Source organism: Cyprinus carpio, chromosome A11 (assembly GCF_018340385.1).
Source record: "Cyprinus carpio isolate SPL01 chromosome A11, ASM1834038v1, whole genome shotgun sequence".
In the NCBI taxonomy this organism is placed as follows: domain Eukaryota; kingdom Metazoa; phylum Chordata; class Actinopteri; order Cypriniformes; family Cyprinidae; genus Cyprinus; species Cyprinus carpio.
In genome coordinates this window covers 14,439,204-14,465,366 of record NC_056582.1, presented here as the reverse complement: position 1 = coordinate 14,465,366, position 26,163 = coordinate 14,439,204, and the positions used below count along the sequence as shown (strand labels likewise).

The following is a 26,163-nucleotide window of genomic DNA, read 5'->3' as shown; positions in this document are numbered from 1 at the left end:
AAATACTTCTATTTTCACTTAGTTTAAATATAATCAATTGCTAATACGAGATTTGAAAAGGGAGAAAAAAAAGTTGGGCAAAAGGTGGGATCGAACCCGGGTCAATGACAATAAGGCCAAGATGACACACTTAACCACCTGGAGAATATGATTCACAACCGCTATTAGAGTGTTGACTTGCTCGATCACACATTACAGAGCAGAATTACTACAAATAAGGCAAGTTATTTGCACAAAGTGTAAATAAACACTCTGTATGTTTTATTCCATAGTAAGCGCAATTCATACAATACATTTAAACCGAGCGACTTTAAGACCATCTCCAAAATTTCTACCACGACTCTGCTGTTCTTCTGCTGGTTCTTTCTGTATACGTTGATTGACAGATATCTCGTCCTGTCAGCGGTGAGTAATCCCAAACCAATGGCGCTGTCTCAAACTATACCTACCTCTTCCGGTTTGTCTGATTTGTCGTTGTGTTTTCTGATTTGTTATTTTGTTTTCGAATTTGTCATTGTGTTTTCTGACTTGTTATCATGTTTTCTGAATTGTTATTTTTTTTTTAGATTTGCGTTTGTTTTCAGAATTGTAATCTGCTTTGCACTTCATCGGCCACCATAATAGACTGTATAAACATGTACATAGTGTCCGTGACATCACCCGTAGGTTTCTGAAGAGCGTTTTTGAAGCCTAAAGTGGGCGGAGCCAGCAGTTGCCTTCTTGGCATCGTGTCACTCCTGGATAATCGAAAATGGGCAAAGAGGCGGGAGCTGGTTGCTGAAACCACTCCCACCTGGCACGACGGTAGTGTCAGCAGCGGCAATCCACCTGTCACTCAAGTGACCACACCCTTAATTATGCAGAACTTTAAGGCTTAATGTAATTTAAATGAGTTATAAAAAAATTCACCCCCTCACAGTTGTCATGAAGGGCAAAATTAGCTATATAGACCAAAACCACTTTTTGTACCAGGCTGCATACGAACATATTTTTTTTCTGTTGTAAAGTTAGGCAGTTTAACATGAGGAGTCTACGGGACTGACTTCATTTTGGAGCCAGCCTCTAGCGGCCAGTCGATGAATTGCAGTTGAGTCACTTGCGTGTTGGTTTCACAGAGACACTGGAAGGTTACCGCTTGCTAACAATGCCCCTTAGCTGTTATAAATTCACCGTAAACCACAACTTCTTGGGGCTTATTGCTTTAAAACAGAACGAACGAAGAAACAAACAACAATTTCTTAGATATATAAACTATTTAATTTATATTTAGTCCAATAATTATCTAAACTGTCTTTCTTAATTTGTAGCGACAAGTAGTGTCCTTCAACTGCAACAGTTGAAGTAATTTTATTCTATAGAGTGAAAACAGTTTGCGCGCTGTTCAAAATTACATTTTTTGTTTTAAAATACATATTCAATTGAGTTTGAAACAAAACTGTATTTCAAATGATGTAACTGCAACACAATAATTTTAACACAAGTAAAATGCTTATGTTGTAAATAAACGTTTTAACATGCACAAATTCAAGACAAATTTTGCCTCGCGTTTGCCACTCCATTTTAAGAATGACCCTATGATGCATTTATGCATTTGGCAGCTTTTATCCAAATCAAATCTCCTTAATATTGTTCAAAAGCGTTTTTGCACGGGTTTACAAAAATTTTTTTTTTTTTTTCTAACAAAGTGTCTATTCTAGGAGATAACATTGGCTTCATATAGGCAATCAAGTATTTTGGGGGCGTTACTTCAAGAAAATAGAAGCCCTGTTTTCATTCATTCGTGGCTAACTTACAAATTCCCTTTTTTTTCGAAAGTAATAATTTTATCACGCATGTTTGTGAATACATTGCACAAATACATACATTGCAGAAAAAGAATATCTAACAATAAACTTCGACTTCCGTCGCCATCTTTAGTGTGGGACAATAAGCTCTTAATATATAAAGTGTAAAAATCTGTGGAAATTGTCTGAATAGTTTTAGCAGATCCCAGAATCATACATATAGGGTATAATAATTAGAAAATAACGGCTTAAGAAATTCAGGATTGTATATCTGAACAGTGAGAGCGCGTTTTACAAAGGGCTCTAGAGAGGGACGTGGTGATTCGGCCATATTTGTTAGGGGTGGCTGCAGGAGCGGCTGTACATTGTCAGGAACATGGCGGCTTCCAGGCAGGCATGAGAGTGGATACTTCTTAACGGATCTGGATTAACCTGGGCTATCGTTTCAGACACAGACCATCAAAACAGTTCCTCGGATACTCCAACACGAATCTCGTACGTATGACTCTAGGCGAAGAGAATGCATCGAGCAGAGATGTGTATTTTTTGACGGCGAACATAAACTTAGCCGCCATTTTTCTTGTGGGAGCTGCTAGTGGGCTGATTTGACGACAAGATGGCTGCTCACACCGGGGCGGCATGAACTGAATAAAAACCAACCAGTCTATAGTGTACGCTTGGAGGATTTGCGCGGACGTATCTTTCCATAGTATGTAACTGGATGCATTTGCGCTCAAGTATATACGTGCGGATCTTTTGGTGAAATGAGGCTAGATGTCTGTTTTAGTTTTAGCTGTTGGTTGCTGGTTTCCGCTGTTTGGATTCATGAATTCGCTTAAAAGTCTCGCTTAAACGCTTGGAAACTGCAGTACTCGGGCAGTGTTTTTATTTTACACTGCACTGGAATTAAACAGCACCCTTAAAATGTAGTATTGTTGCTATTTTGAGTGGTTGACAAGATGGCGACTCCCAGAGAGGCATGAAAATAGCCTTCTGCAGCAAATGGAGACTGCGTTTCGAGTGTTATTCTCCGATTTTGTGTCTTAGTTTACCTTTGCGGTGTTTTGCAGATGGGGTTTTGAATAATTCTCACTTAACAGTCAGTAGATGGTTTGTTGACGTACACTGGCTGTTTAGTTGACCGAAATTGTTTTTATTTGCCGCTCCGCCATTTTTCAGACTGGCGGAGGCTTGTTTCAAGATGGCGACTTCCATGGGTTGATACTCTTTCTGAATCATGGACATTAAACTGCATAATGTAATTCTGAGATGTGACTTTTTAAATCTAGGATATGATGTGTGGTTTTTGGTGTATAAAATTACCGATGCTTAACTTGCTGCTCGCGGTATTTTAGACCAGCTGGCCGGCTTTTAGCCCGTCTGTAAGCGCCAAAATGGCGGCATTCCTGAATTAATCAAACTTCTGAATAACCCAGTGTTTGGGATTTCGATGGCACCTCTGTACGTTAATGTTACAACACTGCATATCTATATTCAGAACGTGTTATTTAATAGATACATACCAATCTATTTTGTGTTGTATTGCTCACAGAACAGAAACGTTAACTTAGTTGTCAAGGGTCGCTGAAGTGCATTGCCTTTTTGTCTCTCAGTAGAAGGACATGACGTCCCCCGGCTCCACTGTGCCGGGCCCCACCGGAGCTCCGCTGCAGCCGCGATGGAAGCGGGTCCTGGGATGGTCCGGGCCGGTTCCCCGACCGAGACACGGGCACAGAGCCGTAGCCATCAAGGAGCTGATGGTCGTTTTCGGCGGAGGAAACGAAGGAATCGTTGACGAGTTGCACGTTTATAATACAGGTGAGTCAGACGTTTTATGAGGAACGTTTATGTGCGTTGTTTACCTTGTCACTACACGTTTTCATTATTATATTTCTTGCGCGCAATGATGAAGGGCCGACTTATCTCGAAGTCACAGTCGTAAATGTGTCAACGTCTCGGAGAAAACGTTTTCTTATATTAGATACATACATCTGTAAAACATTCATTTCAACGTTTGACGGCGCACCGCGTGTCGCTCGCAGCTCGACTGTTGTGGGGGAAAAAAGGCGCCAGAAAACAAAAATGGACGTTGACCGCCGTCGCGTTACGCGCACGCCCCCCTCCTGCACGTGCACAAGTGCGCAGTATTGTTATCTTTCAGCGAGTAACTTACTGTGACTGCTGAGCCCACGATGACAGTAACGTTAGTAGTGTCGTGGAAATTAGGCAGCACTAGACCAGTAGGTATTTAGAGAAATGTTTTATGAAATTGAGAAGTAGTAAGAAGTTTGGTGTGTGTAATTATTTTATATATACGTATATGTGTATATATATGTATGTATGTGTGTGTGATATAGATAAAATGTATGTACGTATATATATATATATATATATATATATATATATATATATATATATATATATATATATATATATATATATATAATATATATATATATAAAATAATATTCATTTTGTGGGTTATGGTGAAAGAGTTGATTTCCAAGAAAAGTCTAATTTATCTCCCAATGAAGCCAAACAATCAAATTCCTGTGTTGTGCGACTTTTCAGTTCTTTGAATTGCAAATTCAGTAAATTTCTCTTCCTGTAATTAAATGGACCATTTTCACAAGACTATGACGTGTTTCAACAGTCTTCAGCATCAAATTCATCGAATTTTTTTGTATTTTTGTTAAAAAAATGTATGAATGTGCATTTACACTGTACTTTATTATATTACTTTGCATCAAATTACAAAAATTAGTTAATGCTAATGCGAGGGTGTTTCTAAAACAACGTCATTTGAGGTTTTGTCCTCAAAGTTTAATCAAAGTGTCTCCTTTAAAACCAAGTCCCCACCCTACATTCTTTCATTAATCCGTTACACTTGGATGTAGATCGCTATATGGACGAAAAGATCTGTCGCCACTTCAGTTTCACCGTGGTTTAGTTTTTCTTTTATTTCTCCTAAGATGTCATGGCGTGATGTATTATTCTTCTGTTGGTCACGTCTTCCCTTGTCCTTGACTTTTGTCCTACTGTCCATTTTGTTATTTTGACAATTAGAAAGTGCTTTGCTTTAATAAAAATCACATTGGCTTTAAAGTTGTCTACACCTTTTCACCGAGATATTTACAGAATAATGAAATGGTCTATATCTTTCTTTTTCAGCAACAAACCAGTGGTTCATACCAGCTGTGCGTGGAGACATTCCTCCCGGCTGTGCAGCTTATGGTTTTGTATGTGATGGCACACGTCTATTAGCTTTTGGTGGAATGGTGGAATATGGAAAGTACAGCAATGACCTTTATGAGTTACAGGTAGGAAAAAGTTCTTTAAAATCACTCTGTTATGTGACTAAAGGCTTGAATACACTACACGATTTTTGCCAAGATTTGCAGGCTGATTTATCCAACGTTAGTTGCCAAAAGATATACCTGGCCTGCTGATTTTGGCCAGTCAGAGTTGTCAGATTACATAGAAAATTACATAATGTATGATGGGCACAGACTCTGAATTTTTAGCTTCAGACTTTTATTCCAACCAGTCGGATGATCAAACATGTTTGATATTTTGAGCCATCTTTTAAAGCACACATTGCTCTTATTTGTAATGTGTGTCCGAACAGCGAGGTGCATGTTTCTGTGTGGCCCTCAGTCATTTAGTGTATAATACGCAGTTTTTCCTCTGTATCCGTTTACATAGTCGGCAAGTGTGTGATGCATAGTATTTTATAATCTCTTCCTGTGGTTACTATTATCAGGCAAGCAGATGGGAATGGAAAAAATTGAAACCAAAAGCCCCTAAAAATGGAGCACCACCATGCCCTCGCCTTGGCCTTGGTTTTTGTCTTTTGTGTGTGGGCAACAAGTGCTATCTTTTTGGTGGGCTTGCCAATGACAGTGAAGACCCCAAGAACAACATTCCCAGGTATTCCTATGATATAATAATGTGGTCAGTAAATAAATGTATACATGCTATTTGGTTTCTAGACTCACTTATGTGTGCTTCCAGATATTTGAATGACCTTTATACCCTTGAGCTGCGTCCGGGCTCCAACATTGTGGGCTGGGATATACCGGTCACATATGGTGTACTGCCTCCTCCAAGAGAGAGCCACACTGCTGTAGTTTATACTGAAAAAACTACTAAGAAGTCCCGTCTTGTTATATACGGAGGAATGAGTGGTTGCCGTTTGGGAGATCTTTGGACGTTAGATATTGGTATGAAGGTTATCTCTGTTTTTAATGTGGTGCTTGTCAGACATTAATTCAACCAATCATATAGGTTAAGCAATAATTAGGCCATTCTTTGCTTTTCAGATACACTGACCTGGAACAAGCCTGCAATAAGCGGCGTAGCTCCCCTCCCCCGTAGCCTCCACTCAGCCACCACTATTACAAACAAGTGAGTTTCAGTGTAATCTAGAATTGCATCACCACAGGCATTCCCTAAATGCACACAATGCATTACTGACCTTTAATCCCTTTATCTGTTTTGTCTGTAGGATGTATGTTTTTGGTGGCTGGGTTCCTTTGGTGATGGATGATGTGAAGGTGGCCACACATGAGAAGGAGTGGAAGTGTACAAACACACTCGCCTGCCTAAACTTGGGTATGTTTTTGCTAAAGTATATGTAACAGGGCTCCAAACTGCGCATTTGCGACCATAAATATTAATTTGCGAGTGACGTTTTTGCTGAGGTCGCCATTGGCGACTACCCGCCGAAAGCTCCTCAGGATTCAACCGCTAAAAAAGTTTTCTCAGGCGGATGATTTGCTTCATTCTAGCAGCGCCCCGTCTTTGATAAAACGAACTCGGGCCAAAGGTTAATACACACAACTACACACCGAGTGTGGACCTGCCGCGTGTACAACAGCTTTCAGCCGAGATCCATAGAGAAAAAGCCGTCTGTCAGCCAGAAGTGTTTTGTAGAGTCGGCGCGGCTCTGGCCCATTATCTTCTCACCGATGCCGAGACTGAACCGACAGAGACGCATTTCAGCCAGAATCAGCCCGAGTGTTATTGCTATCTGGGTATATATTTACATGTTATAACTTAAAAATTTAAACCTAATTGTTTTGCAATCAAATCTTTTATGTTCACATATTAAACTAAGACGATGCGCATCAAAGTTTTAGTGGAAAAAGAGAGTTTCAGACAGTCCTCATCTCTGCCGCACATCAGTGCTGACGCACACAGTCTGATAAACGCAGCTCCGCTGTGCAGAGAGAGAGAAATGACGGAGACGTAAGAAGAGAAAGTACAGAAAATACAGCGTCTATTTTTCGTGCACAACTTGAACAAACTAGAACAGGTAAAGCTGTCAGCTGTGTGAATATTGGCAATATCGTTAACAATTTCTCGTTTATAATAATTACTAATATGGCTTCTTCTAAACAAGATCTTGCTCTGTGTTCTTTTAATGCGTGAACTTCATTATTTGAAGTGCAACTGCCGTCCAGTAATCGCAAAAAGCTCTGTGATTTGTCACTTTTTTTAATAAAAAGTACCAGCTTTAAAAATTATTTCCGAATTCATAAAGAAATTCAAACAATACAGTTTTGGCGCTCCTTAATGCAGCAGGCGGCGGGGTCGCTTTAGCGCCTCAGTTCAAGGGCAAGTAACCTATTTGATCTTTCTCTTTACTAATGTAGTAGTGAACATGAATTAACATCAAAAGGTAGGCTATTTTATAAGAGATCCTACAGTACAACTTACTGAAATGTCTCATGAAGGAGGAGCCCAAGCTACACTCAGTGGTCAAGTGATGCTTATGCTCCATGATACTGGTACAGATTCTGTGTAATGAACAATTCTTTGTGACTGTAGATTTCAAGCTAAGACATTTAGTTCCCACTTTAAGTGAACCGTAGATCCCAGGTCATCTACAATATGGATTAAAATGCTGATAAAGTCAAGAAAAGATGAGACATAAACATGACAGTATGATTGAAATGTTAAAATCTAAATAAATAAATAATAATAATAATCGTAAAATAAATAAAACACGTTTATTCTGTGGAACCTAAAAAAATTATTTGGCTCCTAAGTTTTTTTCTTATAGGAGCCATTGGCTCCTTACTCGATTTTTTTGTTTGGAGCCCTGTGTAGTATTTAAAAAATATCTTTCTTTTAAACTAAGTCTCTTATGCTCATCAAGGCTGCATTTAATTTAATTGATCAAAAATGTAGTGGAAACAGTCATGTAGTAAAATATAATTTAAAACGGTTTTCTAGTTTAATGTATTTTAAGTAATGATGGCAAAGTTGAATTTTTTTTAGCAATTGAATCTTCAGTGTCACATGATCTTTCAGAAATCATTACTATAATTTCTGATCAATGTGTCTAGTCAACCCTCTACATTGTGAGTAAATCACTCGCATATGCGACTAAATCTTCACTCTGGGTGACTAAATGATGTCTAATATTAGCCACTGGCTAATAAATTCTCAGATTTTACTTGCCAGTGTGTGAGTAGGAGGCTAAGTATAAGTTTAGCAGAGATATATTTTCACTCGCTGGGCACTCTTTATAAACGCTTCAGAGTTTCTGTCTCCAACAGGTGATCTGTGCTATTTTATATAGATAGATAGATAGATAGATGTTTGGTTAGATAGATATATAGATAGATAGATAGATATAGGCCTAGTATATCAGTCTAGTTAGTAAACAAATAAATTTACCAGCCAATGGAGATTCAATTGCCAAGGTGTGCGTAGAGGGTTGCTAGTCTGTGAGATAAGCGTAAATGCAGCCTGATTCTATTTTAATTAATGTTGTTAATGTAAATGAAACCACAATCAAACCAATCTTTTTATTGTTTTCTTATTACTAACTGTTTATGTAATTATTTGTAAAAAACAATTTTGAAATTGGTATTAAGGACCATGAAATTTCACTTAAAGTGTTATCTACAGGCAGTTATGGTATTGTGACAATCCTATCTGTGAAATGTTAGTATTGAGCCCAAACAGCATGTTTTGATTGCAGTTTGTCATGTTATACCATTTCCTTGAAATGTAAAATAAGAGCTTCCTTTTCCTTTTAGACACCTTGTCATGGGAGACTGTTTTGATGGACACTTTGGAGGACAACATACCACGTGCACGAGCAGGACATTGCGCTGTTGCTATTAACAACAGACTTTATGTTTGGAGTGGACGTGATGGGTACCGCAAAGCTTGGAACAATCAGGTGTGCTGCAAAGATCTCTGGTACCTGGAGACAGGTGAGTGCAACAGATATCCAGTATAGAGCATTTCTGACACAGTTAAACTGCTTCATACAATATCCAAATGCATAAAATGTTTCACATTGAGTAGTATTATTTTTTTATTTTATTTTGCATCAATTGATTTGATTGAATTTGACTTTTGGCATTGCACATTTTCTTGCAGAGCGACCTAATCCTCCTTCACGGGTACAGCTTGTCCGGGCCAACACAAATTCTTTAGAGGTTAGCTGGGGAGCGGTGTCTACAGCAGACATGTACCTGCTTCAGCTTCAGAAATATGATATCCCATCAGCCACTGCTGCCACATCACCAACCCTCAACGCAGTTCCCTCCCTCCCTGGAAACTCGCCTAAGAGTCCAGCGCCTGCCGCAGCTGCACCGTCTGCTCAGAGTCTGCCGCAAAGTGGCTTCACCCTCGTGCCCCAGGCTGCTTCTCACACAGCCTCAGTCCTGCCCAGCACACCTGCAAGTCCTGTGGCAGCCTCAACAGCACGTGGCCCAGGTTCCAATTTGTTAAATTGTTAATAGCACAATAATCTTTTGTTTACTCAATACTTAAATGCAATTAAAAAAAACAATTTCTCTGTATTTTTATTATTATTATTATTATTATTATTATTTTTTTTTTTTTTTTTTTTTTTTTATTTTTTTTTTTGGAGTTTAACGGTTGAGTTTATTATGTTTTTTTTTGTATTTAAGTTATTCACCGGGACGTCGTTTGTCACTGTGCGGCAGGCCAGCCAGGCTGGAAAATCCCCAGTGACTATGACATCACTTCCTGCAGGTGTTCGCATGGTAGTGCCAGCACAGACCACTCAAGGAACGGTATGAAGCGAAAAAGTAAAGCTCGAATGTAAAAAAGCACAGATTCATAAATTGTTTTTATTAAAAATGGGTTTTTTTTTTTTTTTTTTTTTTTTTTTAGCCCATGGGCAGCAGCCCTCAGATGAGTGGAATGGCAGCTTTGGCCGCAGCTGCTGCAGCCACACAGAAAATCCCTCCTTCCCCTGGAACTACTGTTCTCAATATGCCGGCTGGGGCCACAATTGTTAAAACGGTGGCTGTGACACCTGGGTCCACCACTCTCCCCAACACAGTTAAAGTGGGATCACCTGTCATGGTAATTCTTACGATTGTCACTGTGTGTAGCTCTTCATATAACCTCTTGCCTCTTGGGCTTTATTTTTCATGTTGGGCCTATTTTGGTAACGCTTGAATTAAAAAAAAAAAACAAAAGACTCCAAAACAGCAAAACTTAGATGGTTCCAGCTCTAAACTGTGATTGGAGCTAGATTACATATTTATGTGGCAAGCTATTTTGCAGTCTTGGCCAGCACTGGTTTAATGACTCACAATTATTTTGTCGTAGGTAAGCAACCCTGCCACTCGCATGCTGAAGACTGCGGCTGCACAGGTGTCCACTCCGACAGTGTCCAGTCCCACCACAGCTGCTCGGCCCATCATCACTGTGCACAAGTCTGGCACAGTTACCGTAGCCCAGCAGGCTCAGGTTGTGACCACGATGGTGGGCGGAGTCACCAAGACCATCACTCTTGTTAAGAGCCCACTTTCCATGGGAGGAAACCTGGTACGGTATTGTAAATTCTGGCATAGGAGAAATTAGAAAGGCATAGAATTGGCATAGTTTTATTTATCTTTATTTATTTATTTTAAGATTTCCAACTTGGGCAAGGTGATGTCAGTGGTTCAGACCAAACCAGTGCAGACATCTGCTGTGACTGGACAGGCCTCCTCCAACCCAGTGACTCAAATTATACAGGTACATTAAACCTATAGTATATAGTTAAATCTCTCAGAAGCTCACATAAATTACAATTTGAAAGAATCTGAACTTCAGTGTCATTCTTATTCCGTAGACAAAGGGTCCCCTCCCACCCGGCACCATTCTGAAACTGGTAACGTCTGCGGATGGAAAGCCTACCACCATAATTACCACCAGTCAAGCAGGTGGCACCGGAAACAAACCCACTATCTTGGGTATCAGTGGCATGTCCCCTAGCACCACCAAACCAGGCACCACCACTATTTTCAAAACAATCCCCATGTCTGCTCTACAGCAGGGAGCTGCAGGTAAAGAAATAAGCAGTTTTGTCAAGAAGAGTCTTATTGTTGTTCATATTTATTGTTGTTATTATTAACAAATATAATAATTATAATATTAATGTGTGTATTTGTGTATCATTAAATAATACATATTTATTTATATTATAATTTATATTTAAGTTATAGTTATATTTATTATTATTAACAACTCTAAAAATAATAATGTTTGTGTAAAATAATATTATTTCAGATGGCTTTGTTTGGGCATAATGAGTGTCTGTTTTCTGCTGTAGGCCTGACTAGTAGTACAGGGGTGAAGAGCCCAATTACCATCATCACCTCAAAGGTGATGACATCTGGAACAGGAACTCCTGGCAAAATCATTACAGCAGTGCCTAAGATTGGTACAGCAGCTGGCCAGCAAGGCCTAACACAGGTATTTGGGTTCAGAATATCTGGTGCGAAATGAAAAACATGATGCTGTTGAGGCACTTCAAAGCCTGTTTTCCTACATGGGTTGTTTTTTTTCCTATCTGAAGTCGTTCTGAAGGGAGCTCCTGGTCAGCCTGGAACCATCCTTCGCACTTTGCCGATGGGAGGAGTGCGTCTTGTGTCTCCAGTATCTGGGGTCAAGCCAACTGTAACCACACTGGTTGTCAAGGGAACAACTGGTGAGGATATGAACCTAGTAAAGTCAATAGTAATTGTTCATTGTTAAAAGACTGCATGCGTCTCTATGCCAACTGTAATTCAGCAACCTCTATTATGAATGATTGAAGTATTTCACCTCTCTCGCCGTGTCTGTTCTCTTTCAGGTGTAACAACACTTGGCACAGTCACAGGAACTGTTTCTTCCAGCTTAGCTGGAGGAAGTTTAGCCAGTGCCAATGCCACCCTGGCAACTCCCATCACAACTCTGGGCACGATTGCCACCCTCTCCAACCAGGTCATTAATGCTACAGCTGCCCAAAGCAACCTGAACACTGTCACCTCCACTGTGCAGGTTAGAACCAGATAATCAGATGTTTTTTGTATATAATTATTTCTTAAGTATTGCAGTCATTTTATCTTGAAGTTATTTTTTTATTATGCAAGTATATTTTAAAGTTATTTATTTTATTAATTATTATTTTACAAAATAATCACACAATTCACTGAAATTATTTTTGTAATTAATTTTCTTTCCCTACAAACCACCATTTTTTTTTTTTTTTGTCTTTTGTAGTAGTATTTATAAAAAGTATTATTTATAAAAATAAAAAAATCATTATAATTATGTATGCTGTTGTTCGGTGCTTGAAAGGTTTAATGGTTTTAACAGAAGTCTTATACTCAACAAGGCTGCATTTATTTGATCAGAAAATACAGTAAAAATTATATTATGTAATATTACAATTTAAGAGTTTATATTTTTATATATTAAAATTTAACTTATTTCTGTGATGGCAAAGCTGAATTTTCAGCAGCCATTACTTCAGTCTTCAGTGTCACATGATCCTTCAGAGATCATTCTATTATGATGAGTTGGTGCTCAAAAAACATTTCTTGCTATCAGTGTTGAAAGCAGGTAATATTTTTGTGGGAACTTATTGTGAATTTTTTTTTTTCTTTTATTTGAATAGAAAGTTCAAAAGCACAGCATTTATTGGAAATAAAAATATTTTATAAGATTATAAAATGTCTTTACTGTCACTTTCTATCAATTTAATGTGTCCTCATTGAATAAAATTATGAATTTCTTTAAATAAATCATACTGACTGCAAACTTTTGAACTGAAGTGTAATTTAATGTGTAATAAAACAAATAATTGGAACTTTATGCTAATGATATAAAAATATAAATTGCCACAAAATTGTATTTAAAATGAAAAGTTTTCACAATATTCATTTAATTTACTGAAAATATGACTTAATCTGTAGTCACTAATTTTGTCATTCTTTCTTGCCCACCCAGGTGACACTCATAACTACACCCAGTGGTGTGGAGGCTCAGCCTGTCCAAGATCTGCCTGTTTCCATTCTGGCCTCTCCCACCTCTGAGCAGCCCACCTCTACTGAGTCTGGTGCAGGCGATGCTTCTGGCAATGTTACTTTAGTGTGCTCCAACCCACCCTGTGAGACTCATGAGACGGGCACCACCAACACGGCCACCACAGCAACATCAAATATGGGCACTGGACCAGCTGGCACAGTACAGAGAGTGTGCTCCAACCCGCCCTGCGAAACGCATGAAACGGGTACAACAAACACCGCCACCACAGCATCTGCCAACATGGGCGCTGTACAGAGGGTCTGCTCAAACCCACCATGTGAGACCCATGAAACGGGCACCACCAACACCGCAACCACAGCATCCTCAAATATGGGCACTACCCCTGCTGGCACTGTCCAGAAGGTCTGCTCCAACCCACCCTGTGAGACCCACGAGACAGGCACCACCAACACAGCTACCACAGCGTCATCTAACATGGGCGGAAATCAAACAGGAGCCGTGCAGAGGGTCTGCTCGAACCCACCTTGTGAGACCCATGAGACGGGCACCACCAACACAGCTACCACAGCGTCATCTAACATGGGCGGAAATCAAACAGGAGCCGTGCAGAGGGTCTGCTCGAACCCACCTTGTGAGACCCACGAGACAGGCACCACCAACACAGCTACCACAGCGTCATCTAACATGGGCGGAAATCAAACAGGAACGGTGCAGAAGGTCTGCTCCAACCCACCCTGTGAGACCCACGAGACGGGCACCACCAACACAGCTACCACAGCGTCATCTAACATGGGGGAAAATCAAACGGGAGCAGTGCAGAGGGTCTGCTCGAACCCACCTTGTGAAACCCACGAGACCGGCACCACCAACACGGCAACCACTGCAACCTGCAGTATGGAAACAGATGAGGGAACAGGTACTTTAGAATTCCAGAAGATATTATAAATCTGCACATTTATATTTACAAACTCATTGGGTCTCTTTCGTTACTAATTGTGTGGATTATTTGTATTTATACGCACAAGAATGAAAAAAATCCACCTAATTCACAAGAAGTGCATACGCACATTAATTTGTTCTTAACCTTGTTTTAATATTAATGACTGTGTGCCTGAGGATAGTCATTTGCATAAAACTTCAATCTCCAAACCAGGGCTCTGAACCAGTTCAAGGAATGAAAACGAAAACTAGAAACGAACGGTATATTGGTTTTAATAGTACATTCTGTTTCTGTTTCAATTCCGAACAGAATCGAAAATTTGAAAATAACGTTATTTTATCGTTCCATTTAATATTTGAAATTTGCTGTCAACCAATCACGAATTCCAGTAGTACCATCTATGCAAATGTGACACTGAAGCCAACGAGTGAAATGCCCGCTCAGTTGTGAACCTCATCATAGGTAAGTCGCAATGGCAATGCACCGCCCTTAGAGTTTATCTGAGGATAGTGTAAGATGAATTCAACAGATCACACGCACCTGCAGCACTTCTGTGAATGGAGAAAACAGAAAAACTATAGGCTTACACTAAATATATTTCACTTAAATCATATTGACAGATTAACAACGAAAGAAAAAATGTGCTAAATTACAGTTCATTGTTAAGGTTCATGTGCTAAATTACGGTTCAGTTTTCATAAAAAAAAAAAAAAAAAAAACAGCAGAGAGTAGTTTCTTTATTTTGCAAAAGCTTTACGTTTTAATTTTGCAAAAGCTTGACAGCTTTAAATAATGTCTTGCTTCTGTATAACCAACCAGCGTTGGTATGACCATCACGCCGACGCCTTACGCGCCACCACAACATAATTTAGTTATATTGAAGCCTGTTCATTATCAAAATAAAATCCAGTTAAACAAACAAAAAGTTACACTGCTCCGTTGTACAAAATTTGTTGCGTTCAGCGTGACCGCGCCTCACTGTGCTGATATAGCCGATGTGAAGGATGATGTTTTATGTCAATGAAAGTACAAATATAATAAATAATATTTTAGGATCCAGATACGTCGGGAATGTGGAAACATTTGGATTCGTGCCGAATGAGAGAGGTAGGCATCAGCTTCACCTTAAAATAATTTGTTTTTGGATTGATGTTTTTTATAGCCTAAACTTTAGAGGATTTGTTTCGGAGAGAAACTAATAACTGTTTTTATAATGTTTGTTTGTATTTTGCTTTAGCCTACAGGCTATTTAGCCTTCATTATTTCAGAAAGTAATAGGGCTAATAAAATGCGACGTGAGCCGCAACTTATGTTTTTTTTTTTTACCCTCAAAACGCAATCTTATACAAGTGTTTTTAAAAAACTTTTTTTTTTTTTTTTTGTTTAGTAGCCTACATTTGGCCAAAATCTAGAAAAGATGATGCTGTATTGGCTGTGACTAAGAGCAGCGGGTTATTGGCTAACATTACCAGATCTCTCTTTTTTCCTTTTCTTTTTGAGTAAAGAAAATGCTGTACTTTATTATTATTATTATTGTTATTATTATTATTATTATTATTTTTTGAGTAAAGGGCAAAAGAAATTGTTTTAAAAAATAACGTTATTAACCAGTATTTCTTCCACCCAAACTGGTTTTGGAACGGTAATAATATCAGAGGAACGCAGGAACATAAACGTTTAAAATATCGAATCTGGTCGGAGTGAACCGATTGATAATAATTTTTTTTTTTATTTATTTATTTATTTATTTAATTTTCAAGCCCTGCTCCAATCATATCCATATTAGGGGTTTCCCAAGATGAAATATCTATGTATAAAATTTATTCTAAACATAATTTCAAGGTCACTCTAGAGTGTGAATTTTGTGTACATGTTGTATGTGGGGTCTCAGTTGTTCCTACTTTATTTTTTTTTTATTTTTGGAATTTTAGAATAAATTGTAAATTTATCAATCATGATATGTGGAAACATTTGTATACAGATTTCATGCACAAAATTATACATGTGCACAGTTAGTTTTCTTATTTCCTGCAATGTGTCCTTTTTATGTCTTTTAAAAGTTGATGGTAACAATTTCCTTTGCACATTCAGCCCAACAGAGTGATGAAGTTTCAGAATCTACCACTAGTACAGAAGGCCTGCCATCCACTTCAGCTCCCCAGAGCAGAGCCATTACCATGGTCACACAGGCCACACCTCTACCAGGACCAGCTGTTCCGGTGAGTGGCCTGCATTTTGAGATCTAAACTTTGTGTAGGGTGAGACTTTGTATCCATTGGAAACTGATGCATTCAATTACGGAGGCTAAATGCGAGTGGGGGACTTCATATTGAAGGTGGTTGGGGAGATTTGAAAAGAAAGAGGGATTCATAACATCAGCAGTTTTTCTTTCGCTGTCTTTCTCCTTTAGTCTATCTCTTCAATCACGGAGTCATCCTCAGAGGCTGGAGCTGAGCCGGTTGTTATGGAGAGTTCGGAAGCAGAGTCTTTGCAGACAGAAGGCCAGGCTGAAGCGGAGGCAGTCGCCATGCAGGCAGAGTTCCAGACAGAGGTGGGGGAAGTGGCTATGCCCAGTGACTTCCAGGCAGATGCAGCGGCCTTGCCGAGTGACTTCCAGGGAGAAGCCATAGCTGTAGCCATGCAGGCAGAGAGCCAGGCAGAGGAAGGGGCGGTGCCTATGGAGCATGACGCTTCTAGCATGGCAGAGGGAGGAACAGCTCAGGAGCAGCTACCTACAGCAGAGGTACAGTCAGTTGCATTCTAACTATACAATTATTAGTCAATTTTGCAAATTAATACCAATATTAAAACTTTTGTTTTTAATTTTTGTTTTAATTTATTCATTTAGTGCTTAACTTTGAAAAAAATGAAAAATATTAATTTATTCTAGAGATAAATGTTATTATATAGAGATTTTATTTCAAGTAAAATGTTCAGCAAAATTTCCAGCTATTATTGCAAATGAAATTGAATTAAAAATTGATTCATTTAACTTCATCTACTTTTTTTTTTTTTTTTTTTTTTTTTTTACAGTAGAATGTTTCATCTATTATTGCAAATAAATTGGTGAATTCAAACTACTTTGCAAAAAGTATTGTTTAACTTTTTATTTAAAAAAATTGATAATGGAAATAAAAACATTTTATCATTTAAATGTTGCTAAAATAGTACCAAATATATTATTATTGTTTTATATTTATAGGGATTATAAAAACAAGTATTTTTTTTTTAAGGTGTCAATTATCCATATTTACTGAAAGTTCAGACTCCTGGTTCAGATGTTCTGTATTTTATTTATTTATTTATTTATTTATTTATTTATTTATTTATTTATTTATTTGTGGGGTAGATGGAGGGTGTAGAAGCGGCATCAGCATCACAGGCCGAGGCACTGGCCTTGCCACCAGAGCTGATGTCAGATGGGCAACCCACAACGCTGATGGTGACGGGTCTGACCCCAGAGGAGCTGGCCGTAACGGCAGCCGCAGAGGCGGCAGCCCAGGCTGCAGCGACAGAGGAGGCCCAGGCCCTCGCCATTCAGGCTGTACTGCAAGCAGCACAACAGGCTGTTATGAGTGAGTCACCATCATTTATCCAGAAAAACCCAACCTATGATCTGCATATGTTCATATTAAATCCAAAGCTTGCAGTAGTTAATTTTGTGTCTTATTCCCCACTCAGGCTCAGGTGATGCTGGAGGAGACGACCAGCAGACCCACACCATACCCATCGTTCTGACCCAGCAGGAACTAGCGGCTTTGGTTCAGCAGCAACAGCAGCTCCAGGCAGCCCAGCAGCAAGCTGCTGCTCAGGCCGCACTGCCCACAGAGGGCTTGGCTCCGGCTGACAGCCTAAATGATCCCTCCTCAGAAAGCAATGGACACAACGAGATCGCCGCCGCTGCCACAAGTACAGTAGTCAGACTGCTGCCTAGCACCTCAGCAGAGAGTATGTGTGAAGTTTCATGTTACTTTTCAATAGTATCGACTAAATTAGTTGTTTTGAACCATTATTATAGTTGTATTATGAGTAACTTAAGTTCAGTCACATATGCAATCGAAAGTGACTTATGTGTGAGCTGTGCTTCTTACATCAATACACTGTTGACAATAGACAATGGGCTGTTTGCCAATAAAAAACCTGCTTACAGATAAAAACTTCACATTTATTTAAACTTTGTGTCATTCTTTCTTAAGCCCACCCTGGTTAAACTTTATGCAAACTTCACAACTTAACATCAAGATTCTGTTTATTTCCTGTGTAGCCTTGGCTCCATCCAGCACATTAGCACCTGCAGTAGTTGCCAGTCCAGCTAAAATGCAGGCAGCTGCAGCTCTGACTGAAGTGGCCAATGGTATTGTGGCTGTGGTAAGTTTCATAAGTAAAGAGTCACGTTAATATGCACTGAATGCGAAATAATATTTTAAAATCCTGTTTTCTGTTTTTCCTCACAGAAACAAAACCCTCCCACTGTTACGGTCAAACCTCAAGTGAAGAAAGAAAACCAGTGGTTTGATGTTGGCATTGTCAAAGTGACCAATATGGTTGTAACACATTTCTACATGCCTGCGGATGACTCTGCTTATGTTGAGGTGAGCCACAATGAGATTCTTCTTAAAACAATATTTTAAGACTCTACACCATTGCTTGTTTGTGTACTGACAGAACTTGTGTGTTATGTTGTAGGATGATTCTGGCACAATCCCTGACTACAGCCAGATGAAGAGGGTGGACCTTCAGCCCGGGACGGCCTACAAATTCCGTGTGGCGGGTATAAACACGTGTGGCCGCGGAGCCTTTTCTGAAATATCTGCTTTCAAGACTTGTTTGCCAGGCTTCCCAGGGGCACCGTGTGCCATAAAGATCAGCAAGGTACACCTCAAATCTTAATTGGTACTTGATTACCTGTTGTTACATATGGTGTTATGATAAATAGAATGTTCTAAAAATACTTGATTACCTGTTGTTAGATTTTTTTAAAAAAAAAAAAAATTATATTAATTTTAATGTTAGTATATTATAGTTTTAAAAAAATATATATATTTTTTTTTATTTTTTTTTGATCTATTTTGTTGTTTATTTTTTGGTTTTGTTTTTTTTTTTTGGGTTTGGTTGGGCAGGATCTGTAATTGATGCAACAAGAAAATTAATCATCACACTCATAAAAATGCATCCTGTCTTTACTTATTTCTCTCAGAGTCCAGACGGCGCCCATCTTACATGGGAGCCTCCATCCGTGACATCAGGAAAGATCACAGAGTATTCTGTGTATTTGGCCATCCAGAGCAGCCAGGCCACCGAGGCAAAACCCTCGGCCCCGGCCCAGCTTGCCTTCATGCGTGTTTACTGTGGGCCAAATCCCTCATGCCTGGTCCAGTCCTCCATCTTGTCCAACGCCCATATAGACTATACCACCAAACCCGCCATCATTTTCCGCATCGCGGCACGCAACGAGAAAGGTTACGGCCCGGCTACACAAGTGCGATGGCTGCAAGGTAAAGGTTTTCTGGCTTTCTTTGGTGGAGAATGTTTTCTGTTTCAGACAGTGACAAGGTAGATTTTACAGTTGCTTTGTATTGCTTCTCACTTTGTAGAGTCTAACAAAGATGGCCTTTCTGCAAAGCCTGCCCCAAAAAGAGCAGTTTCTTCACCAGATACGTGAGTGTCCCATGTCTTCAGTATTACAGAAGTGCATTTGCTCAAAAATACAGTAATAATGTTAAATGTTATTCCAATTTCAGATAACAGTTTTCAATTTATTGCTTAATGTAATGTATTCTTGGGATTACTTCAGTCTTCAGTGTCACATGATCCTTCAGAAATCTATTATGCTGATTTATTGCTCAAGAAATATTTCTAATTATCAGTGTTGAAAACAGTTGTGCTGCTAAATATTTTTATGGAAACCGTGATATTTTTTTCAGGATTCTTTGATGAAAAGAAAGTTCAGGATTTTTTTTGGAAATAGAAATCTTTTATAACAGTAGAAATGTCATTATACAAATATAAATATTTAATCAATTTAATGCAACCTTGCTAAATAAGTGTTAAAAAATGTCTGCCCCCGAAATTTTAAACAGTAGTAGAATTATGGTTGAGTATTAAAATGCTTGTACATTTTATTACAGGAAAGGGATTGGTCAGAAGAAAGCAAGAATGGACCAGTGAGCCCCTCTCTCCGTTTGTCCTCCAAGACCAGAAAGACTTACACTATTCCTAATGCTCCATCCGGATTCAACACACCTTTGTTTAAGAATACAGTTACTAGGGAAATCTTTTTTTCTTGTTAGTAGTGTGAATGGAGAAAAGCACATTGCATATTTTTGAGTATTTTTCAAAATACTTGGAGTGGGAGAAAAAAAAAAAGCTTTTTCCATTGTAGAGTCTTCCTTTCCTGCTCTCCCCTATTTCTTTCAATACATGTATCTTGCTTGAGTAAATTCAAACGCCAGTTTTAAGACATTTGTATTGTTTGATCTGTCAGCTGGGCTCAAATGAAGAAGCTCTCTTTTCTGCGATGGACTTGAGTGTGAAGTTTTAGTTCACGGTAAATGTGTGGACACAACTCTGATTGGAGATGAGTGATGTCATTTTCATGTTAGGGGAAAAAACGGAAATGGGGTGGAAAACAAACCAAGCACTTGTCCTCAGACAAGAGGGGATATTTTTCACTTGAATGGCTCAGTGAAATAAGATCTGCGTAAGGAATTGTTCTGGACTCCAGCCTCCTGGTGAAGTCTGTGCACTTTTGCATTAAGCAGAAATCGAGGCAGGACTGCAGATAAAGACGTGGCCATAGAAGTACATTACCGGCAGGACAGAGACTTTGCTAGAACTGAGATTTGCCATACAAACAAAAAAGAAAACAAAAAATAAAAAAAAGGAAAAAATGCTAAACTTCACAAAAAATTAGCAAGCGATGATGGAGAAGATCTTTTGTGTAGTTTATTTTTGTATTTTTAAAGCTTTTCTCCTGTGTGTATGTGTATGTCTGTGTGCTTTTTTTTTTTTTTTTTTTTTTTCTCCCTACTTTTATTTTTTGTTTTTGTTTTAAAAATTCTTGGCCCTCCCCATTGGTTGAGGGATTTGTGGGAAGAAGTGCTTTTGGATGGGCCGTTTTCTTGTCAAGTACTTCTACAAAAGAAAAGACATTGTATTTGTGCTCAAGTTGAGTGGTGATGTGCTACAACTGAAAAAGATGTAAACAAATGTAAACATCTGAAGGGCTTTTCCTTTGTTTACTGCATATTTCAACACTTGTTTCCACTCTGTGTTTGTGTATGCCAAACCTTGAGATGTAAAAATCATAAAACTTTTTTTTTTTTTTTAATTCCTCACCTTACCAAGCCGCCTTTTATTAGTAAACACTCAGCTTTTTCCCTTCCTCTGGCTTTTCCTCAACTTTTTCACAACATATCTTTGTCGAATTTTCTCTGCCCTAGATTGTGAAGGAAGTTGTCCATGTGAAGATGAATTTCTACTTTTTCCCCCTCCTTTGATTATCTGAGAGGTATGCAAACTAAATGTTCAGTGTATACCTGTGTGTCTCCATGTGGGTGAGGATGGCTGTACTCACTCTTGGTGAAAGCCAAGTTCGGATTCAACTGTAATATAGTTCATTCATAACGCAAGTGAAGATGATATCCTGGCCTTTTATATATTTACCTGTACAACGTTTTTACATGTTGGTCGTCATCTGATTGCCTTTTTTTTTGTCTTGACTTATAAAAGAAACAGAAATATATAAACTGTCTCCCTGAATAATTTGGACCAATTTCTTTTAGTTTCATGTAGCACATCTTGAGAGTTCGTTCCAGCCCTAGTGTCTTTCAGAATTGTAGTAAATTTGAGTAGATATATTTGATTATACTCTTTTCAGAAAGCTAAATGGAAAAGGCGGTTAACTCTTTTGCATTTAATATGGAGATATTTCTGCTGAAATAAAGGAATAATGTCCCAGCATAGTATTCATACGACGTAGTTTGTGAGGTTTTATTTTCATATGAAAGTCTTTTACACACATCAAGGAAAATAGCGTTATTTTTGTTTTTTGTTTTAGTTTTAAATGAAAATATTCTTTAAATCATGTCATTAATTTTACACAGACTAAAATGCCTAATCTTAGTAGATGAAAAGTGTAGTAATTGAATAGAAATTTTATCACTTGAAACATTTTATATATTTAAACATTTAACAAAATCATTTTTTTTATTTAGACTTTTATGAATAATGTTAGAATATTCACAGTGTGATTTTGTTATTTTTTATTTTTATTTTTTGGTCATTTAACATTTTATATATTTAAACATTTGTTTAATTTTTGTAATTATTTGCATTTTGTTTTACAAACATACTTTCAAAAAAAAACATTTTTAAAAAACTTTATCAGCAAAAAAAAATCATCAGTGAAATTACTGATTCCATGATTAAAGGCCCATTCATACCAAGAATAATAACTAAACTATATTAGCCTCAACACTAATGGAAAAAACATTGTTTATTATAATCATGCATTGTAGTTGTCATCTGCCACTTTAAATAAATCAAGCTATTTAAGATGGGTTCTGATTGGCTCAATATTGTTATCATTCATGAGCTGGAAAAAATATATTTTTAAAAGTGATTCAAACGATAATGTTCTTCTGTGTAGTTATTGTTTTAGCTTTTGTGGACTTCACTATATCAGAACTAGAACGTTTCTAGTTACAACAATTGTCATCCTTGGTGTGAATGGGCCTTAAAATTGAACAGTAGCTCAGTTTGTTCTTGCTTCAGCAATAGCATTTTTTATTTGGCGGCTTCTCCTATTGTTTCTGTATAATCTGGATATCTTCTCCAGCTGTAGAGAGTGTGACACAAACAAATATAACCTAATACTGCAGCTTAATACTTAATGCTGCCTGCTGCAGGAACTCTTTCTTCCAGACTTCTAGTGCATCAAAGGAGATGGACGAGATAACATCAAACACTAGGAGGCAGCAGTGAGCTCCACAATATAGTGTGGTACCCAGGGAGTGAAACCTCTCTGTTCCTGCAGTGTCCCAGATCTGGTGCAAGAACAGCTGAATATTGCATGACACAGTTTCACAGTTTGTAGAGCCCTGTTCGGTCAGTTGAGATGTAATCCTTGTTATTGTGATGAAAACTATCTGTGGATCCTGTGTATGACATGAAGTGAAAGATTTTCTAAGATTGCTTTTATTTTTAAAAACTGTTGGTTTAACATTAATGAATGTAAATGTATCTCACCTGAAGAATCACTGATCTTTTATTACTAGTGATTTCTTTAGTAAGGAAATCTACCCCAATTGTGGCATGATAAAGCGATGGTCGACAAACCGGATCATAAATGAAGAGTTTCCCACTCTGTTCAAACAAAAAGAAACCGGGACAACTAAATGACCAGAGAATTAACTGGTAAATTATACTATTAACCACAGCAGCGGGAACACAATTTATCTGGGGGTGCTGGGGGTAGGGCCATGGTGTTTATTTATTTATTTATTTAATCCTAATATTAAGCAGCCCAAACTCTTTTAGATTAACATAAAAATGAAGATGTATATGTGAATTTTTTTCTGTACTTGTTTTTGTTTCACAGTATATTGTTCTTTATTTTCGGTTCACACACACACTGGTATTCAAAAGTTTGCAATCACTTTTGAAACGTTTTTAAAACAAAATTATTATGTACATCAGTGTAGTATCTAATTGTTTAAAAATACAATGAAAAAAAAAAATAGGTTAAATCAAAATAAGTATTTATTTATTGTTATTATTTTTGAAACATTAACATTATGATGGCCAAGCTCTATTTTTCAGCAGCAATTACTCCATACATATACTTTATTCTGTAAACCTTTAAAAAATAATTTAAACCTATTTACAGTAATTTTATATCAATATTATGCAACCTTGGGGAATAAAAGTATAACACTTTTTCAGAAACATCAAATTTAAAGTGATAGTAATACCATAGTCATAGTCATACCAAATGCTTGAATGGTAACATTAAAGGGTTAGTTCACCCAAAAATGAAAATTAGCCCATAAATTACTCACCCTCAAGGCATCCTAGGTGTATGTGGCTTTCTTCTTTCAGACAAATCCAGTCAGAGTTATATAAAAAATTGTCTTTGATCTTTCAAGCTGTTGCATGCATCAGTCCAAAAGAAGTGAAATAAAAAGCACCCATCCATTAATAAAAAGTGTCTCACACAGCTCCGGGGGTTAGACGAAGGCCTCCTGTAGCGAATCAATGTATTTTTGTAAGGAAAATATCCATATTCAAAATGTTATAATCACTTTAATGTAGCTTGCGCCAACAGTTATACATAGAAGCAGCTCCGGGAGGAAGACGTATGGAGGTCAGCACTGCGCATTCGCAGGTGAGTCTTGTAAAAATCAATGTTTGTTAACAGGATCAAAGGAAGCAATGTTTCCTTTTGTTGACGTGTTGAGGTCAGCACTGCGCATTCGCAGGTGAGTCTTGTAAAAAATTCTTCTTTACAGATCCTCGTTTTGTACTTCTAATTAGTGACCATTCTTTGTTTTGATCTCTCCGCTGTGCTTCTGCATTCGTCATTTCTGAGCGGCGCATGCACAAAGCTGAATGTTTGTTAACAGGATCAAAGGAAGCAATGTTTTGTTTGTTTGAGGGATAGATGGATTAAATTTTTTATTAAGTTTTAAATTTAATTTAATTTAATTTTTTTATTTTTATTTATTATAATTCATCGATTCACTACAGGAGGCCTTGGTTCACCCCCCGGAGCTGTGTGAGACACTTTTTATTAAGGATAGTATTTTTTTTTTTCGCTTTTTTTTTAATTTACTTTTTGAATGAACCGCTGAGTGCCATTAAACAGCTTAAAAGATCAAAGACAATTTTTAATATAACTCCGACTGGATTTGTCTGAAAGAGGAAAGTCATATACACCTAGGAAGACTTGAGGGTGAGGATAATTTATGGGCTAATTTTAATTTTTGGGTGAACTAACCCTATAATGTGTTTGTTGTTATTGCAAAAGTAGCTATTCTGGACTATAATAGGATACTTGAAAAGTTGTACATAATGCCTTTTATGTGAATTGCACATGGGTCTACATGTACATCCTTCACTGTTAATACTATCAATAAAGCTCATTCTGATTCTGATTCTGAATATTTTCTAAGACAGACGCTCACCCAGAGTTTCCGATAAGAATGACTTTCAAGTGTGGTGTGTGTGTGCTCCACTGTGTCATGATAAAAATAACCAAAGCTGTCTTCAATGAAAAGAGGTCATGAAGAAACTCATCTCAGTCATCACTTCTTCGTTCTGTATTTCAGACTGTAATGTCCTGTTTGTATCACGGATTCATAAGAAAACATGGCAAAATAGGTAATGGTTAACCTTAGCAGTGTTAAACAAAGCAGTGTTACTGTAAACTTAGCAGTGTTTAAACAAACACCTTGCCAAACTAAATATGTTGTGTAGGCTAACAAAAAAGTTACCCTATTGCAACTGTATAATTATTAATACCAGCTGACATAGCCTTGCTCTCTATTGTTTTGTAGGGGTAGCTTTTCATCATTCATTTGGCTTTCAAAGTACAAAATATAGAGGCAAACACTTGGCAGAACCCGCTACATGTGAGGTCTTCACATGGGAGGTGTCTTGTTCAGTGTCAGTTAAGGGTGTGGAGGCCAAAACTGTAACAGTGTAACAGTGAAGATTGAGACCAGTTCTCCTTAACTGAAACGTGGTTTCGACTAATTTACCTCACAAAAACACAGACAAACTTAGCTGGTACCTTTGAGTCACACCATTACTTATGGGAGCTGTGGCTTTGAGGTCAGGTACACATCCTCTTCTTTGAAAGTTTAGAATTTCACCTCTGTCTTGCATGCTATTCGTCCCTCTCTCTATGAATTATATTCAAGTGTTACATGTAGCCTATCTCCGAAGGAACCCATCCATGGATTTCTAATGGGTTTTTAAACTAGTGGTTATGGATTTATGAGTAAAATAAAATCTGTCAAAACATTACTTTAAGATGCTTTCACATTTTGTTGTACAACATAAATTACACACAATCACTCAAATGTGAAGACAGTTGTCAAATGTTTGAGACAATTGTGGTTTAAAAGTGTATACTACCTT

The 26,163-nt window shown here is 37.9% G+C and overlaps 1 protein-coding gene and 1 pseudogene across 1 annotated transcript; one reads left to right on the top strand and one right to left on the bottom strand.

The window, feature by feature from the left end:
* Positions 1-1,998: 1,998 nt before the first annotated feature.
* Positions 1,999-21,763, top strand: LOC109098304 (host cell factor 1-like). Its single transcript, XM_042766408.1, has 28 exons — positions 1,999-2,279; positions 3,398-3,602; positions 4,956-5,104; positions 5,548-5,714; positions 5,799-6,007; positions 6,107-6,191; positions 6,292-6,398; positions 8,837-9,016; positions 9,186-9,534; positions 9,682-9,847; positions 9,948-10,142; positions 10,392-10,610; positions 10,698-10,802; positions 10,900-11,113; positions 11,380-11,522; positions 11,625-11,757; positions 11,902-12,089; positions 13,032-13,995; positions 16,111-16,238; positions 16,430-16,762; positions 17,369-17,594; positions 17,701-17,967; positions 18,284-18,387; positions 18,474-18,611; positions 18,706-18,891; positions 19,217-19,514; positions 19,614-19,677; positions 20,148-21,763. Exons 2-28 carry the CDS (start codon positions 3,407-3,409, stop codon positions 20,185-20,187), a joined length of 5,553 nt encoding a protein of 1,850 aa, XP_042622342.1. The 5' UTR covers positions 1,999-2,279; positions 3,398-3,406; the 3' UTR covers positions 20,188-21,763.
* Positions 21,764-22,443: 680 nt separating this feature from the next.
* Positions 22,444-23,366, bottom strand: LOC109098672 (annotated as a pseudogene).
* Between the last annotated feature and the right edge of the window lie 2,797 nt (positions 23,367-26,163).

Coding starts and splice junctions, on each gene's coding strand:
- LOC109098304 (XM_042766408.1), top strand. CDS start 3,407: ATGACGTCCCCCGGCTCCACTGTGCCGGGCCCCACCGGAGCTCCGCTG. Junction 5,105..5,547: donor ATGACCTTTATGAGTTACAG/GTAGGAAAAAGT, acceptor TACTATTATCAG/GCAAGCAGATGGGAATGGAA. Junction 9,535..9,681: donor CGTGGCCCAGGTTCCAATTT/GTTAAATTGTTA, acceptor TTTTTTTTGGAG/TTTAACGGTTGAGTTTATTA.